Source organism: Scyliorhinus canicula, chromosome 15 (assembly GCF_902713615.1).
Source record: "Scyliorhinus canicula chromosome 15, sScyCan1.1, whole genome shotgun sequence".
Lineage (NCBI taxonomy): Eukaryota > Metazoa > Chordata > Chondrichthyes > Carcharhiniformes > Scyliorhinidae > Scyliorhinus > Scyliorhinus canicula.
The window spans coordinates 91,856,577-91,872,230 of NC_052160.1; the positions used below are offsets into that span (position 1 = coordinate 91,856,577).

At 42.8% G+C, this 15,654-nt stretch overlaps 1 protein-coding gene across 2 annotated transcripts in view; it reads left to right on the plus strand.

Moving 5' to 3' along the window:
• trim33 (tripartite motif containing 33) overlaps positions 1-15,654 on the plus strand; it is a 242,703-nt gene that overhangs the window by 195,683 nt on the left and 31,366 nt on the right. For both annotated transcript variants that reach the window (XM_038820775.1, XM_038820776.1), the window contains exons 8-13: positions 2,253-2,370; positions 2,723-2,970; positions 4,937-5,116; positions 5,767-5,967; positions 8,999-9,146; positions 13,403-13,478. In XM_038820775.1, the coding sequence (XP_038676703.1) occupies positions 2,253-2,370; positions 2,723-2,970; positions 4,937-5,116; positions 5,767-5,967; positions 8,999-9,146; positions 13,403-13,478 (971 nt within the window). The remainder of the gene's footprint in view (positions 1-2,252; positions 2,371-2,722; positions 2,971-4,936; positions 5,117-5,766; positions 5,968-8,998; positions 9,147-13,402; positions 13,479-15,654) is intronic.

Consider the following 15,654-nt stretch of genomic DNA (forward strand, 5'->3'; position numbering starts at 1 on the left):
CCTTGCGGTCCTGGGCCGAGCAGTTGCCATACCAGGCTGTGATGCAGCCCGATAGGATGCTCTCTATAGTGCATCTGTAAAAGTTGGTAAGGGTTAATGTGGACATGCCGAATTTCCTTAGTTTCCTGAGGAAGTAAAGGCGCTGTTGTGCTTTCTTGGTGATAGTGTCGACATGAGTGGACCAGGATAGATTTTTGGTGATGTGCACCCCATGGAATTTGAAACTGCTCACCATCTCTACCTCGGCTCCGTTGATGCTGACAGGGGTGTGCACAGTACTTTGCTTCCTGAAGTCGATGACCAGCTCTTTAGTTTTGCTGGCATTAAGGGAGAGATTGTTGTCGCTGCACCACTCCACTAGGTTCTCTATCTCCCTCCTGTATTCGGACTCGTCGTTATTCGAGATCCGGCCCACTATGGTCGTATCGTCAGCAAACTTGTAGATGGAGTTGGAACCCAGTTTTGCCATGCAGTCGTGTGTGTAAATTTTATGTGGTAAAATGTCCCAAGGTGCTTCAGAGGAGCATTAACTAATAAAAATTGATAATCACGTCTTTTCAGTGTTACGATCTTAGAACAGATACCCAAAGCTTTGGATAAGATCAGACAATGGACCAATCAAGTTTTGTTTAAAGTAGACAAAGTTTGAGAGTCAAGACCCTTGCTGATAGAATAACGTCAAAAGATTTCCACGGGTTTTGAACAAACCACAAGGGATTCCAGACATTTCCTTTAGAGACCTAATCCACAAATCACTCCTTTTCTGAGATTCTATTCACCTGGATTCACGAATGTGCATTCAAACACTAACTCACAAGCATAACCTCAGCTGTTTGGCTGTTCCAAGCAAAACACAACTACAAAGAGGTACCTTTCCCCAACAGCTCGCAGCACAAAGTTGCCAACCTGCTGGCTTATTGGATCTTCAGGGCTTCTCCTGAGTTCTTATCCCTTAAAGTTGCTACCCACAGCCCTTTTCCTGTTTGAAGTCTGTTTCTCTACTCCACCTTTTAGATGAACTGTCATCTTTTCCTGTTTCTGTCCCCTCTCTGGAAATCTTCATTTTGGACCTCTCCTTGTCCCCTCTCCCTTTGGGACACCTCCCTGTCCCCTGGCTGGGTCATTAGTCTCGGTCCCTTAGTCGCTGGGACATTAGCTCTCTGCTCCCAGTCACCGACACAGCTCTGCACAGTTTCTCTTGCACAGGCACACTGGGCCCAAAGATCGTAGAAATTACAGAACTGCGCATGTGTAACCTGCTCCAGATCTGCACGTTTGCGAAAACTCTGAGGTCTGAAAGGCTTTAAAAGTTCCTCGGTTGTCAACAAGGTAAGTGGTTTTATAACAAAAGGACAGAACAACAAAATAAATTTGTGAGCATGGGGACATGAAGGTTGGCCCATAATCTTTTTCTCAGCTCTTGTGTGTAGATTGACTCATTTAATTTGTTCATAAAAGCTAAAACCTAGATTAAGAAACTTTTATCATTTTGAAGTGGGAATTATGATATCTGCATCATCTCCGGAATGTGCCGGATGCCAAATGTTCTCAAAACAGACCCGTTATATGAGGACACAATTATTGGTTTCACCTGGTATTCCAGTTCATGGTCTTAACAATCCAGATAGCTTATTTCTGTGGAACTTGACTTTCAATGTCATAGCAACATCATAACATCAGTAAACCATAATCCTCTCCAATTGAAATAGGTTAAAAAGTCTCAATGATACAGCTATTCATTTTTACCCCATTTAATACTGGGCATCCATCACAGGGCGACACGAACTGGAGAAACTAAATATGTGCAAATAAGACCAGGTATAATATCAACAATAGTCTAGATGATTCTTTTTAATAAATTTAGAATACCCGATTCATTTTTCCAATTTAAGGGGCAATTTAGCATGGCCAATCCACCTACCCTGCACAACTTTGGGTTGTTGGTGCAAAACCCACACAATTATGGGGAGAATGTACAAACTCCACCCAGACAGTGACCCAGAACCAGGATTGAACCTGGGTCTTCGGCGCCGTGAGGCAGCACTGCTAACCACTGCACGACCGTGCTGTCCTAATAGGCTAGACATTCAACCCCAATCCAAATACTCAAGATTGCAAAATAGCAATTTTAATCTAAGTAGAAAGCTCTCACTTTGATTTGCACAGGTTGATGGCAAATATTTACATGGAAAGATTGGTTCAACTCTTCAAATACTGAATTGTGCAATTGTTCAATGATTTATGTTTTTCAGATTACCTTTCAGTTGCGACATATTCTCCGAGCTCGATGTGACCCTGTCCCAGCTGCGAATGGTGGGATGCGCTTTCACTGTGATCCCACATTCTGGGCAAAAAATGTAGTGAATTTAGGTAAGATATCACCAAAATAAAAAAATGATAAATACAACAAAACTATAAACTTCCTAATGGCGCGGCACCTATTCATTCCAAATTTTTAATTGATTACAATATCTTGCAGTTTGTAACAACCAATCTCTTTCGTTTGTTTCCCTGTTGCACCAATTTGAACTGCCCACTCGACAGTTTTTAATCAGTATTGTTTACCATTGCTGTCTTGTATTACAAACTGAAATATGTCCAAAAGCCACAGTTCCTCCAAGAACCAACAAACGTAACCATTGCATTGACATTTGTAATGATTTACATGACCAGCTGCAAATAAAAATTAACCCAAAGACTTTATTTTTATTTTCTAAACTAGGTAACCTTGTGATTGAAAACAAGCCGAACCCTCCAGGTTACACTCCCAATGTAGTTATTGGGCATGGTTCCCAAGGCCAGGGGCCATCTGGGGGAAAACCTCAGGGTCAGATTAATCTTGCACAGCTGCGTCTGCAGCACATGCAGCAGCAGTTTGCACAGAAACAGCAGCAGATGCAACAGATGAGAATGAGTCACCCAGTAGGACAGCACCCCAGGACTACAGTACCACAGATGGTCCAGCAGCAGGTACATTGTATATCATGTCACTGAAATGCAGCCTATTTTTTTCCTCTTGATAGAGGGATAAACTGCTTATGAACATGTGAAGGGTGTAGAGAGGATTTTAAGCCAAATAGTTTTTTCGGGGGGTGGAGCAGGTGGCTGTAAGGGAATATGAGTAAATTAAAGGAGGAGGCAAGAGGTAAAGGTGGCAATAAGGATAATGGCAATTGGCGTGACAGGAAGAGACCGAACAGCTAAGGCCAGAGTTGGCAAAAATAGCAAAATGACAAAACTAAAGGTTCTGTACATGACTGCACATAGCATTCCTAACAAAACAGCTGAATTGTCAGCTCAATAGAAAAAAAATATATTGACCTGATGGCCATTTCAGAGACATGGCTGCAAGATGACCATGATGTGGAGATGCCGGCGTTGGACTGGGGTGAGTACAGAGAGAAATCTTACCTGACCTGAGGAAGAAGCAGTCCTCCGAAAGCTAGTGTTTGAAACAAACATGTTGGACTTTAACCTGGTGTTGTAAGACTTCTTACTGCAAGATGACCAATGCTGGTACCTGAACATTGAATATTCGAGGAGACATTTCAGAAGGACAGGAAGTTAGAAAAGGTTGTTGGAGTGCTCTGTTAAGGGTGACAGAACAACGATGAGAGATCAAAAAAGTCAATTTGGGGAAAAGTTTATAGATCTCTTAACAGTAACAATGCGGTAGGACTAAATATACAGAAATAAGGGAGTTTGTAAGAAAGGTATGGTGATAATCGCGGGTGATTTTAACCTACAGAAACATTGAACGAATCAGATTGGCAAAGGTAGTCTGGAAAAAGAGTTTGCAAAGCATTATCAGGACAATTTCTGAGAGCAGCACATTCTAGACTCAGTAGTTTGAAATTAGGTAGGATTGATTAATAACCTCATAGTAAAGGAACGTCTAGGTAGCAGTGATTATAACATGCTTGAATTTTACATTCGGTTTCAAGAAGAGCAGAGTGGGTCAAGGACTAGTTTTAAAAAATTTAAATAAAGGCAATCACGTGAAGACCGAGTTGGCTAAGTGAACTCGGAAATGGGTTAAGGTGTAGGTCAGTAGAAATTCAGTGGCAGATATTTCATAAGGTTCAGCAAAGGTTCAATCCAATGATAAAGAAAGACTCTCTGAGAAGGATGCACCATCTGTGGCTAACGAAGGAAATTAAAGATGCTATAAAATTGAAAGAAAAAGTGTACACTTCTGCGAAGATTAGTGGTAGATCAGAAGATTGGACAGAATTTAAGACCCAGCAAACAATAACAAAATGAGGGGTAGAGTAGGAAAGAAAGTTAGCTCGAAATATAAAACGGATGATGAGAGTTGCGACCAGTATTTTAAAAAGAATAGAGTAAGTAGTGACTGTGGGTTCCAGAGAGAGAGAGTCTGAGGAATGAAGAATGGGGGAAAAAAAGAAAATGGCGGATAGACAGGGAAGTGTAGTTGAAGTCACGATCAGATCAGCTATGATCTTATCAAATTGCAGAGCTGGCTCAAGAGTTCATGTGTAACAAAAAAAGTGATAAAGTACATAAGTTGGTAATTTTCTCGAGCTCAAATAATCTGATTGCTGCACACCTTGTATAAGCAAAATAATTTGGGGTTGAATGAGGAAAGACAATCTTGAGTATTCAACTTTTGAGTGTCTAGACGATAGCTGAAAACTGCAGAAAACATACATTTTAAATATAATGGATCTAGTATTTTTGAAATCACATTGCCTGCCATTGTTCAATACAGCTGGAAAGCTGATAGTTGTATAGCAGATATTGTAAGGCATACTTAACCCCATTCCATGCCAGTTAATCACCGTCATTAATGCTGATATTTACTTCTTGCCCAAGTCAAAGGAAGTTTGTATGTACACAAAATCATAAATAAATTTCTGAAGTTGACTAGTTTTGTTTTAAACCCTGCCTAAGTTGATTCATGTTATCTTTTTAGCCTCCACGTTTGATTAGCATGCAAACCATGCCTCGAGGAAATTTGAATGGCGCTGCACTTCAGGCCCACCAGGCTCATCAAGCCCATCAGATGAGAATGGCACAAAATGCTGCTCGCATGGCTGGAATGTCTCGACACAATGGACACCAGTACCCAATGATGCCTCAGATACCACGACAGGTAACATGGTCTACTTCAAATTCACAACATCTGGTAGCTTAATAAAAATCAACTTGGGCATGTTCCTGTTATTTATTAATTACATTTTTTCTTCCCAAAGGAATGGTAGTAAATTACTAATATAGCCATTTTGTTAGCATGTGGGAGATGCAATTTTAAAACCAACCCTTGCAGTTTGTTTATTTTACTTATATTTTCTATATTACAACAATGGCTACTTAATGCTTGCAAAGCCATTTGTATAATTCCAAGGATCAGAGACGGAAGCGCTGAGTGAGGCAGAGACACTAAGCAAAAGGGTCAGAGAAGTAAGTGGCAAGCAAAAAGGTCAAAATGGTCATTGAAGCCTTAAAGTTTATTGTAATTTTTTTGTGGCATCAGTAGGCCCAAATCCGAAACCCTGGATTTTTGCAGGCAAACCTTTGATCTTGTGTAGTATTCTAGTTTGAAGCCAAGTTTTTTGGTCCATGTCAACTGAATTTAAAAATAATTGAAATTTGCCATTTATAGAAAGGCAAATTGGTTCCAATTTTGTTTCAAATAGTCCTGCTGGAAAATATCTTGCCAAACCAAATGAATGGGTGGAGAGAATTTTGATCGTTTCATCTAATATCAAACTAAAATGTGTCACCTGTTTTGTTTCCTGACAGCATGCAAATCCTGGGCACACCGGACCATTTTCTGCAGCCTCGGTGCACAATAGCATTCCAAATCCAACTAGTCCCACCACAGCTAGTTTGGCTGGTGCAAACCGTGGGCCCACCAGTCCCACAGTTGCAACAATAGACCTTATTCCTTCAGTTACTAACCCAGAGAACCTTCCTCCGCTTCCAGATATCCCACCCATTCAGGTGAGTATCATGAAAAGATTGTTCCTTCTGCCTTGTCAGTTAGTTAAATGCTACAGATGATGAGTAGTGACTGTCATTTGTCAACTAATTAAATTCTGAAGCTAAATAAAATTAATTTTCCAGCAATGTATGCCATTATACAACAGACGGTAATCAAGCGATGGCAGCCATTAATTTAATTGTAAACTTGTTAAAGTGAGATGACTTCAAGATGGTCTATTGAAGGACAGCACTCCCATATTAACAACCTCACAACCCAGTGATGTTATAATGTCACACATGGGCAATCAAAATTCAAAATATCTGCCTCCAGGCTCTGATTAACAGTTCCAGCAAGATGATCTGCATGTCTGCAGCAATCTTCCTGGAATAATTTGAGGATCGATTGACACACAGTAAATATTTTCCTGGGTGCACTGAAATCTTTTGTATTTTTAGCCAAGAATGATTGCATCTATAAAATAAGACCATAAGACCTAGGAGCAGGAGTAGGCCATCTGGCCCTTCAAGACTGCTCCGCCATTCAATGAGATCATGGCTGTTCTTTGGTAGATTCACCTCCATTTTCCTGACCAAACACCATAACCCTTCAATCCTTTATTCTTCAAAAAACTATCTATCTTTATCTTGAAAACATTTAATGAAGGAGCCTCAACTGCTTCACTGGGCAGGGAATTCCATAGGTTCACAACCCTTTGGGTGAAGAAGTTCCTCCTAAACTCAGTCCTAAATCTACTTCCCCTTATTCTGCGGCTATGCCCCCTAGTTCTGCTTTCACCCGCCAGTGGAAACAACTCTTTTCTCCTCCCCCCCCCCCCCCCCCCCCCCATCTATCCTATCTATTCTCTTCATAATTTTATATGTTTCTATAAGATCCCCCCGCATCCTTCTAAATTCTAACGAGTACAGTCCCAGTCTACTCGACCTCTCCTCGTAATCCAACCCCCTCAACTCTGGGATTAACCTAGTGAATCTCCTCTGCACACCCTCCAGTGCCAGTACGTCCTTTCTCAGGAAAGGAGACCAAAACTGAACACAGTACTCCAGATTTGGCCTCACTGACACCTTATACAGTTGTAGCATAACCTCCCTAGTTTTAAACTCCATCCATCCAGCAATGAAGGACAAAACTCCATTCACCTTCAATGGCAGCACGGTGGTGCAGTGGGTTAGCACTGCGGCCTCACGGCGCCGAGGTCCCAGGTTCGATCCAGGCTCTGGGCCACTGTCCGTGTGGAGTTTGCACATTCTCCCCGTGTTTGCGTGGGTTTCGCCCCCACAACCCAAAAGATGTGCAAACTAGGTGGATTTGCCACACTAAATTGCCCCTTAAATAGGAAAAAATGAATTGGGTACTCTAAATTTATTATTTAAAAAAAACTCCATTCACCTTCTTAATCACCTGTTGCGCCTGTAAACCAACTGTTTGCGACTCATGCAATAGGGCACCCAGGTCCCTCTGCACCGCAGTATGTTTTAATATTTTATAATTTAAATAATCCCTTTTGCTGTTATTCCTACCAAAATGGATAACATCACATTTGTCAACATTGTATTCCATCTGCCACACTAGCCCATTCACGTTAACTATCCAAATCCCTCTGCAGACTTCCAGTATCCTCTGCACAGTTTGCTTTACCACTCATCTTAGTGTCGTCTGCAAACTTGGACACATTGCACTTGATCCCCAACTCCAAATCATCCATGTAAATTGTGAACAACTGTAGGCCCAACACTGATCCCTGAGGGACACCACCAGCTACTGATTGTCAACCAGCGAAGCACCCATTAATCCCCACTCTTTGCTTCCTATTAATTAACCAATCCTCTATCCATGCTACTACTTTACCCGTAATGCCATGCATCTTTATCTTGTGCAGCAACCTTTTGTGTGGCACCTTGTCAAAAGCTTCCTGGAAATCCAGATATACCACATCCATTGGCTCCCTGTTGTCTACTGCACTGGTAATGTCCTCACAAAAATTCCACTAAATTGTTGGGCATGACCTGCCCTTTATGAACCAATGCTGCATCTGTCCAATGGGACAATTTCCATTCAGATGCCTTGCTGTTTTTTCCTTGATGATAGATTCCAGCATCTTCCCTACTACCGAAGTTAAGCTAACTGGTCTATAATTACCTGCTTTCTGCCTAACTCCTTTTTTAAACAGTGGTGTCACATTTGCTAATACACAGTAATTGTGAAAGTTGCATACATAAGAGAACATACAGGACAGAAACAGACCTTTTTGGCTTGATTTGTCTGTCAGAGTTTATGCTCAACATGTGTTTCCTCTGATCTGACTTCATAATAACCCTGTCAGCATGAACATCTATTCTTTTGCCCCTCATGTATTTGAAATACCATCACCACCCAATCTGTGCTACTGGCCTCAACTACTCTTTTGTGGTTCCATATTCTTTAGTTACGGAAGTTACTCCTGAATTTTCTATTGGTTTTATTAGTAACTATCTTATATTCATGCCCTCTCGCTCCCCTGCAAATGGAACTGTTTCTCTATATATACCGTATCAAACAATTTCAGTAACCTAATTACTCGGTCTCCTGTGCATGTTCTCTGGAGAAGAGTATGTTCAGCCTTTCCTGATTAGTACACCCTTTCACTTTGCCTGTGATTCCTTGTTGTATCTATTCAATTCCCTTTATATCCATTTTTTTATGTGAAGAGCAAAAATATGGACACTAGAGTATGTTTTTCAACTGGCTTTGATAACTTCTGCCCCTCGTTTTCAGTTGAGTTCTGCTCTAACTCTGAGCAAATTTCTGCTTGCATGCCTAAATACTGGAATGCAACTATTCTTGGTGGCTGTCATAGTGTCACCTGTCAAGGTTAATTCAATCTCATTGGGAAGTTAGGTTACACAAGCCCATTGCGTATAAACAAAAAAAACCACATTTTGGTCTAGTCAGCCCTCTATTGCGTAAGGCAAAATACGCAGTTTGGTTTGAGCTGCATTCCAAAAGAGTTGTTCCTTTACTTATTTTCTTTGATGTTAATTCTGTTTGCAGCTGGATGATGCTGGATCAAGTACATTAGATAATTTGTTGAGCAGATTTATCTCGGACAGTCATCACCACCCGCCACCGCTCCCACCACCATCCTCATCCAGTTCAAACCCATCCCCTGGACCCTCAGCGCCATCCCCTGGACCAGCAAGTAAGCAAACGGATTGTGCAGCAAAAATCATAAAAAATATATTGATGCAAAAGAAAGCTAAATTCTTCTAAATTTTGCCAATAAGTGAAATTTATAATCTATTGAATACTTTTATGACACTAATTTTGTACAGTTCTGTTAACTACTTCTCGTGTAACTTCTGCATGTAATGGAATGTACAGCCTGAAAAGGTGATGGATGAAAATTCAACCGTTCGTTCCAAGAGAATTGGGTATATAATAATTAATCTTTATTAGTGTCCAAGTAGGCTTGCATTAACACTGCAATGATGTTACTGTGAATACTTGAATGGGAAAAAAGTAGCACGTCTATGAGGAAAGAGTGAGGGAGTAGGACTTATTAGATAGTGCTGCCATGGGCATGATGGGCCAAATGGCTGTTTGGTATTCTATGATTCTGTAAGAACCAGATGCCTGATTGCAACCCCAGTAGTAATATCTTACTTTGGAAGGGACCACTAAATCTGTTAAGTGTACATGATTAAAAGTGGAAAGGTTTCATAGTTGTTATTTGGATGAAGTTGTGCTGTGAAATAAAATCTAGCACACTGCTGATGTGTTTACAGGAGGAGATTCCTCTCGGTGGCTTTGGCTTGTTTGTGGAAAAGGGTGTTCTTTATTTAAAGGTGGAATTTTGCACTTCTTCTGCTACCCCACCACACAGTGTAATTACAAAGGAATTCCGTTTTTAAGAAATTAGTAATTTTCTGAGAGTAAGGTTTCATTTTTATTGGAGTTCAAAATGACATAGTTGTAATTTATTTCTTCATTTGCTTGAAAATTTTACTGTATTCAAAGCAGATTGAGGTATCTATCTTCCTCGTTGCCAGAAACCTTTATAGAAGGAATTCATGCAAAAATTCTAGTGGTGATGGTTTTTCAATATATATATATATTTATAACATTTGGATATCTGTCTTTAAGAGCTGTCCATCAGAACTGGTTCTGCTGACGATGTGTTTTTCTTGTGCTACAGGAGTCAGTTACACTGTTAACTGCCCAGCATGTACCAGATTCCTAATTAGACAAAGTAACCCCATTCCTTCCCTTCAAAGTCATCTCACAACAATTAACTCTAGTGCAAGTAAGAGCAGTATCAAGGCTGGAAACAGATTGGAACATTCAATAGGTAACTGGCATCCTGCATGAGAGCACAACTACTCAAACTCTCGGCACTGTATCTCCTGTGACCCCCCAAAAAAGCCTTTCTGATCACTATTTGTGGGTACACCCCAAAGATGCACTGCACCCCTCCTCTCTCTCTTCTCCCCCCCCCCCCCCCCCCCCCGAATTCTGAGCCAATTGCCCTGAACTCTGAGCCATCTGAAAATGTGATTTAAATCTCAAACTTCAGGTGATTCCGACTGTATTTCATCAATGATTACCCAGAAAGGGTGAGAACGTTTAAAGCCACTTCTAATTTCTGGGTAACTATTGCTCAGACTTCCCAATGGAATTTATCCACCATCAAGACTCTCCCTAAAGCAACTCCAGACTTTGAACCCTGCTCCTGTCAAACCCTTGAGTTCATCCACCCTTTGGACTTGTTACAGAACAGTGAATTCAACCAGTCATATGGAGTTGATGAGATGTATAAACGAGCACTTGTTTCAAAACTGTTACTACTGGGAATTTAAAATTACTGTGTGGGAAATGCTTCTGTCCTTGGCATTTGGCTCAACCTCAACCAAAATTCATACTCCATGAAATGTATTGATTCCACCCAGCACTTTGTATGTCTAAAAGTACAGCTTGTATTGTGGATGTTTAAAGCGTCAACTGTTGTGGGCTGCATATGGTGGGCCAAAGAAAAATCACAGCCTTTTATTCTTTAGTGTTAAGGTAACTACTTGTTTGGAAAGTGAAGTAGACTGCACCAGTTACTGGGTTATGTGTATTGAGATTTAATCTTGTTCAAGGACAAGATTATGCCACCGCCGATTCTTCTCATCTAGCCCTGAATGAAAGACTTGGCCCACCCATCCCTTCCTCAGCCGAACCTGGTCCGCCACTTTCAGGTGTGTCTCTTGGAGCATGGCCACATCCGCCTTCAGCCCCTTCAAGTGCGCAAACATCCGGGTCCGTTTGACCGGCCCATTCAGCCCCCTCACATTCCAGGTTATCAGCCGGATCAGTGGGCTCCCTGCCCCCCTCCCCTGCCGATTAGCCATAACCCATCCCCTGCCCACCACTGGCCAGCATCCCCCGCTCGGCCTGTTCCCCACGGCGGCAACTCTTGCCCCCCAGGCTAGGACCCCTCCTAGCCACGCCCTCCCTCCATAGCCCGCCCATGAGCCAGCTAACTTCTGCTGACCCCAGCGACTCCCGCCATACCTCCGACTCCTCCCCACGTGGGACTCCTCCTCCTCCTTCGTGCCCATCAGCAGGCCCTCCTCTCTCTCTCTTCTCCTCCTCTCCCCCCCCCCCCCCCCCCCCCCCTCCCTCTTGCTCGGGAAAATAACAGCCAGCTACGGCCCGCGCTTCTCAGCCCCGACCCCTCCCCCATCATCCCACAGCGTGGGAAACCAGAGAAAAGCCCACGCTTTCGCCCTGCCCAACCCCGCCTCCTCTAGGGCAACTCCCATTGCCAGTCCCCACCACCAGCTCCCCGCACTCCCAGTTTCCCGCACTCCCAGTTTACCTCCCTGCCTGAACCCGTCCACCAGACCCATACGAAAAGACATAACGACATCGCCCCACCCACCCTAAAGCCAACACACATCTTGCATTAAACAGAGAACCCCCCCCTCCAGAGCAAAAATTAAACACAATTACATTATCATACAAAATCCCCCATCTTTGACCCTCAGTTTGAGTCCAGTTTCTCGGCCTGCACAAAGGCCCACGCCTCCTCCGGGGACTCAAAATAATGGTGCCTTGTAGGTGACCCACAGACGCGCCGACTGCAACATGCCAAACTTCACGCTCCGTCTGTGGAGCACCGCTTTCGTCCGGTTAAACCCGGCCCTCCGCTTAGCCACCTCTGCACTCCAGTCCTGGAAGATCCGCACCTCCGTGTTCTCCCACTTGCTGCTCCGCTCCTTCTTGGCCCACCAGAGCACGCACTCACGATCAACGAACCGGTGAAACCGCACCAACACCACCCGCGGCGGCTCGTTCGGCTTGGGCCCCCTAGCCAGAATTCTGTGGGCCCCTGGAAGGACCCAGCTCCCATCAACGAGTTCAGCATAACGACCACATAGGCCGCCAGGTCCGACCCCTCCAGCCCCTCCGTGAGGCCCAGAATCTGCAAATTCTTCCGCCTCGACTGGTTGTCCAGTTCCTCGAACCGCTCCTGCCACTTTTTATGGAGCGACTTGTGCATCTCCACCTTCACCGCGACGGCCACGGCCTCATCCTCCCTTGCGGAGGCCTGCTGCTGCAGCTCCCGGATTGCGGCCCCCTGGGCTGTCTGAGTCTCCATCAGCTCTCTGGTGGTAGCCTTCAGCGACTCCAGCAGCTCCACCTTAAGCTCCTGGAAGCAGCGCAGCAGAGTCTCCTCCTGCGCCCACTGCCTCAGCTCCTTGAGGGCTCTGCCGGCCGCCATTTTGTTTCTCTTCACCCACTTTTCCAGGGGCGCTTCCACTGTTTTTCCTCTCACCCCATTCCTGGTCTGGACCATAGGACCTTAGGGATCTACTCCAGACCCCTTCCCACGTCGGGATTCGTCGTCGAAGTTCCGTTGGGGTCCCTGAAAAGAGCCCCAAAGTCCGTTTTTAGCGGGAGCTGCCGAACGTGCGGCTTAGCTCCGCATTGCCGCCACCGGAAGTCCAAGGACAAGATTATGAAATCAAATTAATGACACTGTTGCTTTAACATTTCTACCCATCTATGGTAACAAATGTGATTTTTAAATGCACTTTTATAAAAATTTAAGAATTCTAGAGAATTTTACTGCCATTTCTTGAACCTGCAGTGGTTAAAATATGAATCAAGACATGCTCCTTATAGTTTGTCTAAAGCTTGTTCACAATGACAGAACCAAGATGGAAGGATTCAGAGAGTTGAAGTTCATATTTGGCTAACTTGATACACCAAAACCATAATCTAATTACTACTTTGTCATTCAATTAGGCTCAAAACACTGAAGCAATCTTAAAACCCTCGGTGGCCATGAGATATAAGGTGATGGTGGTATAACTCCCTGATTTTCCACTGATGAGCATACAGCAAATTGTAGTTTTATCAGTTAATATAGGCAACCTAGGCAACCATTAATCATATTTTTTTTTTCAGTTGCAGCCTTGGCAATGGCTAACTCCCACACTCCAGTCAGACCCTCAAGTACCTCCAGTACTGGTAGCAGAGGCAGGTAAGTAAAGGTTTAAAACTTGTCAAAGCTTATTTGCGCAAGAGTTATGCTGACTTTTTTCAAATCTGCTGTAAAACAGTGTGTCGACACGTTAACTTCAATGTACCTTTGTAGTCTGATAATTTTATCATTTTGTCATGCATTGGTTGGGATTAGCACAAAATTTAAGCGCTAGGCCTCTGCAAACATGTGAAAAGTTTCCAGAAGTGCATTGGGTCTCGTGGGAGACTTTTTTCAAGTTTATTTTGGAATTATTTTTGTGTTATGCGGAAGTAAATGCTGAGGCCCTCTGCCCCAAAATTAACAACCCAGGAGTAGAACTCTGTTGTTCTTTTATTGGTGATCTATGTACGACAAATAATAAAGTGCAACCGCTTGTGCTGTATGCTCATTTGTATCTGTGATTTGACAGCAGGATAATAAGCAGTTCAAAAATAGTGCAATTTTCCTGGTTCTGGCCAAGATTCCCAATTTTTGAGTAGCATAGCTTCAAAGCCTTGAGTTCCCTTTCCTGTTGCCAGGGGTCCAAATTGGGATTTTCTCTCGAGCTGTATTTTGGTTTTCAGGAACTCCTTTTTATTCTCACTAACTCCTTTATTATGTAATGCGGTCACATTGTAACATTAGCTTTTTGCATTTGTGTTGAAGGTTTTGCTCTTCAGATAGATACGGTAGCACAAATAGTGTGAGATATTGAATTGTCAACTTATAAATGAGATGTTTCAATTTATTAGAAATCTCCTGTACTTCATTTCCAAAATGAACTTTTTCATTGCAATTTTACTAAGTTGTCAATGCAAAAAAAAAAATTAGGACATAGTCTAATTTTGTCTTCACACTTTGTTTTGGCATCACCCTGTCAGGTATCATCCCATATTTATTGGACTTTATAACAAAACTGAGAAACAATGAGCAAAACCTTTTAATGTATATTTTTGTTTATAGAATATAATTTTTAAATTAGCGAGAAATGGAGTCCAAGCTCCACTTAGTCAGTCAAAGGGTTTGGGGGATAGTGTATGTGGTGAACATTAATGGAACATCACTCCCATAAGATAAACTCTTCGTTAATTATGGATATTTGGTATTTTCTGCAAAATATACTACCTCCTCCTGGAAACTTAAGTGAGAGGGAAAAATATCAGATTGGCATTAAGCTAAGATGAAGGTAAAATAAAAGTGGATGGGAAGAGAGGGCGTTAGGCAGAGGGGAACGGAAAGGATTAATGATGTGTGGCTGCAGCAGCCAAGGAGAGATGTGGAGGAACCACCATCTGACACGCAACTGCAGCAGAGACACTCCCGCCCTCGCAATGAATGACAGCTCGGCAAACCACACTGTGGTCGGGGTGGCCTGACTGCAGGTGAGGCATAAAAATTCAGCCTAACTCATCTATCTCATGGTGTAGGGGATAACGTATTGGCATGGATAGAAAATTGGCTCGAAAACAAGAAACTGAGTTGGCGTAAATGTGTCTTTTACTTGTTGGAAGGATGACCAATGGTATGCTGCAGGGATGAGGTACTGGGGCCTCAAACGTTTGCAATTTATATAAATAACTTGGATGAATGGACTGAAGACATGGTTGCTAAATAGGATGACGCCAAGATAAGTAGGAAAGCAAATTGTGAAAAGAACATAAGGAGGCTACAAAGGGACATTGATATGTTGAGTGGGCAAAGATCTAGAAAATGGAGTACATTGTGGGCAAATGTGAAATTTTCCTTTTGGCAGGAAGAATAAAGAAGGAGCTTATCTAAATGATAGATTGCAGAGGACAGATGCAGAGGGATCCAGGTGTCCTAGTACATGAGTCACAAAAGGCTAGTATGCAGGTATAGAAAATATAGGAAAGTAAATGTTATTTATTGCGAGGGGAATTGATTACAAAAGTAGGGTGACTTGTACTTCAGTTGTACAAGGCACTGGAGTACTGTGAACAGTATTGGTCTCCTTTTTTAAGAAAATATGTAAATGCGTTCAAAGCAGTTCAGAGAAGCTTTACTAAACCCATACCAAGAATGAGCAGGTTGTCCAATGAGGAAAGGTTGGACAGGTTAGGCATGTATCCACTGGAGGTGAGGAGAATAAGAGGCAACTTCATTTAAACACGAGATCCTGAAGGGTCTTGACAGGGTGGATGTGGAAAAGATGTTTCCTCTTGTGGGAAAATCT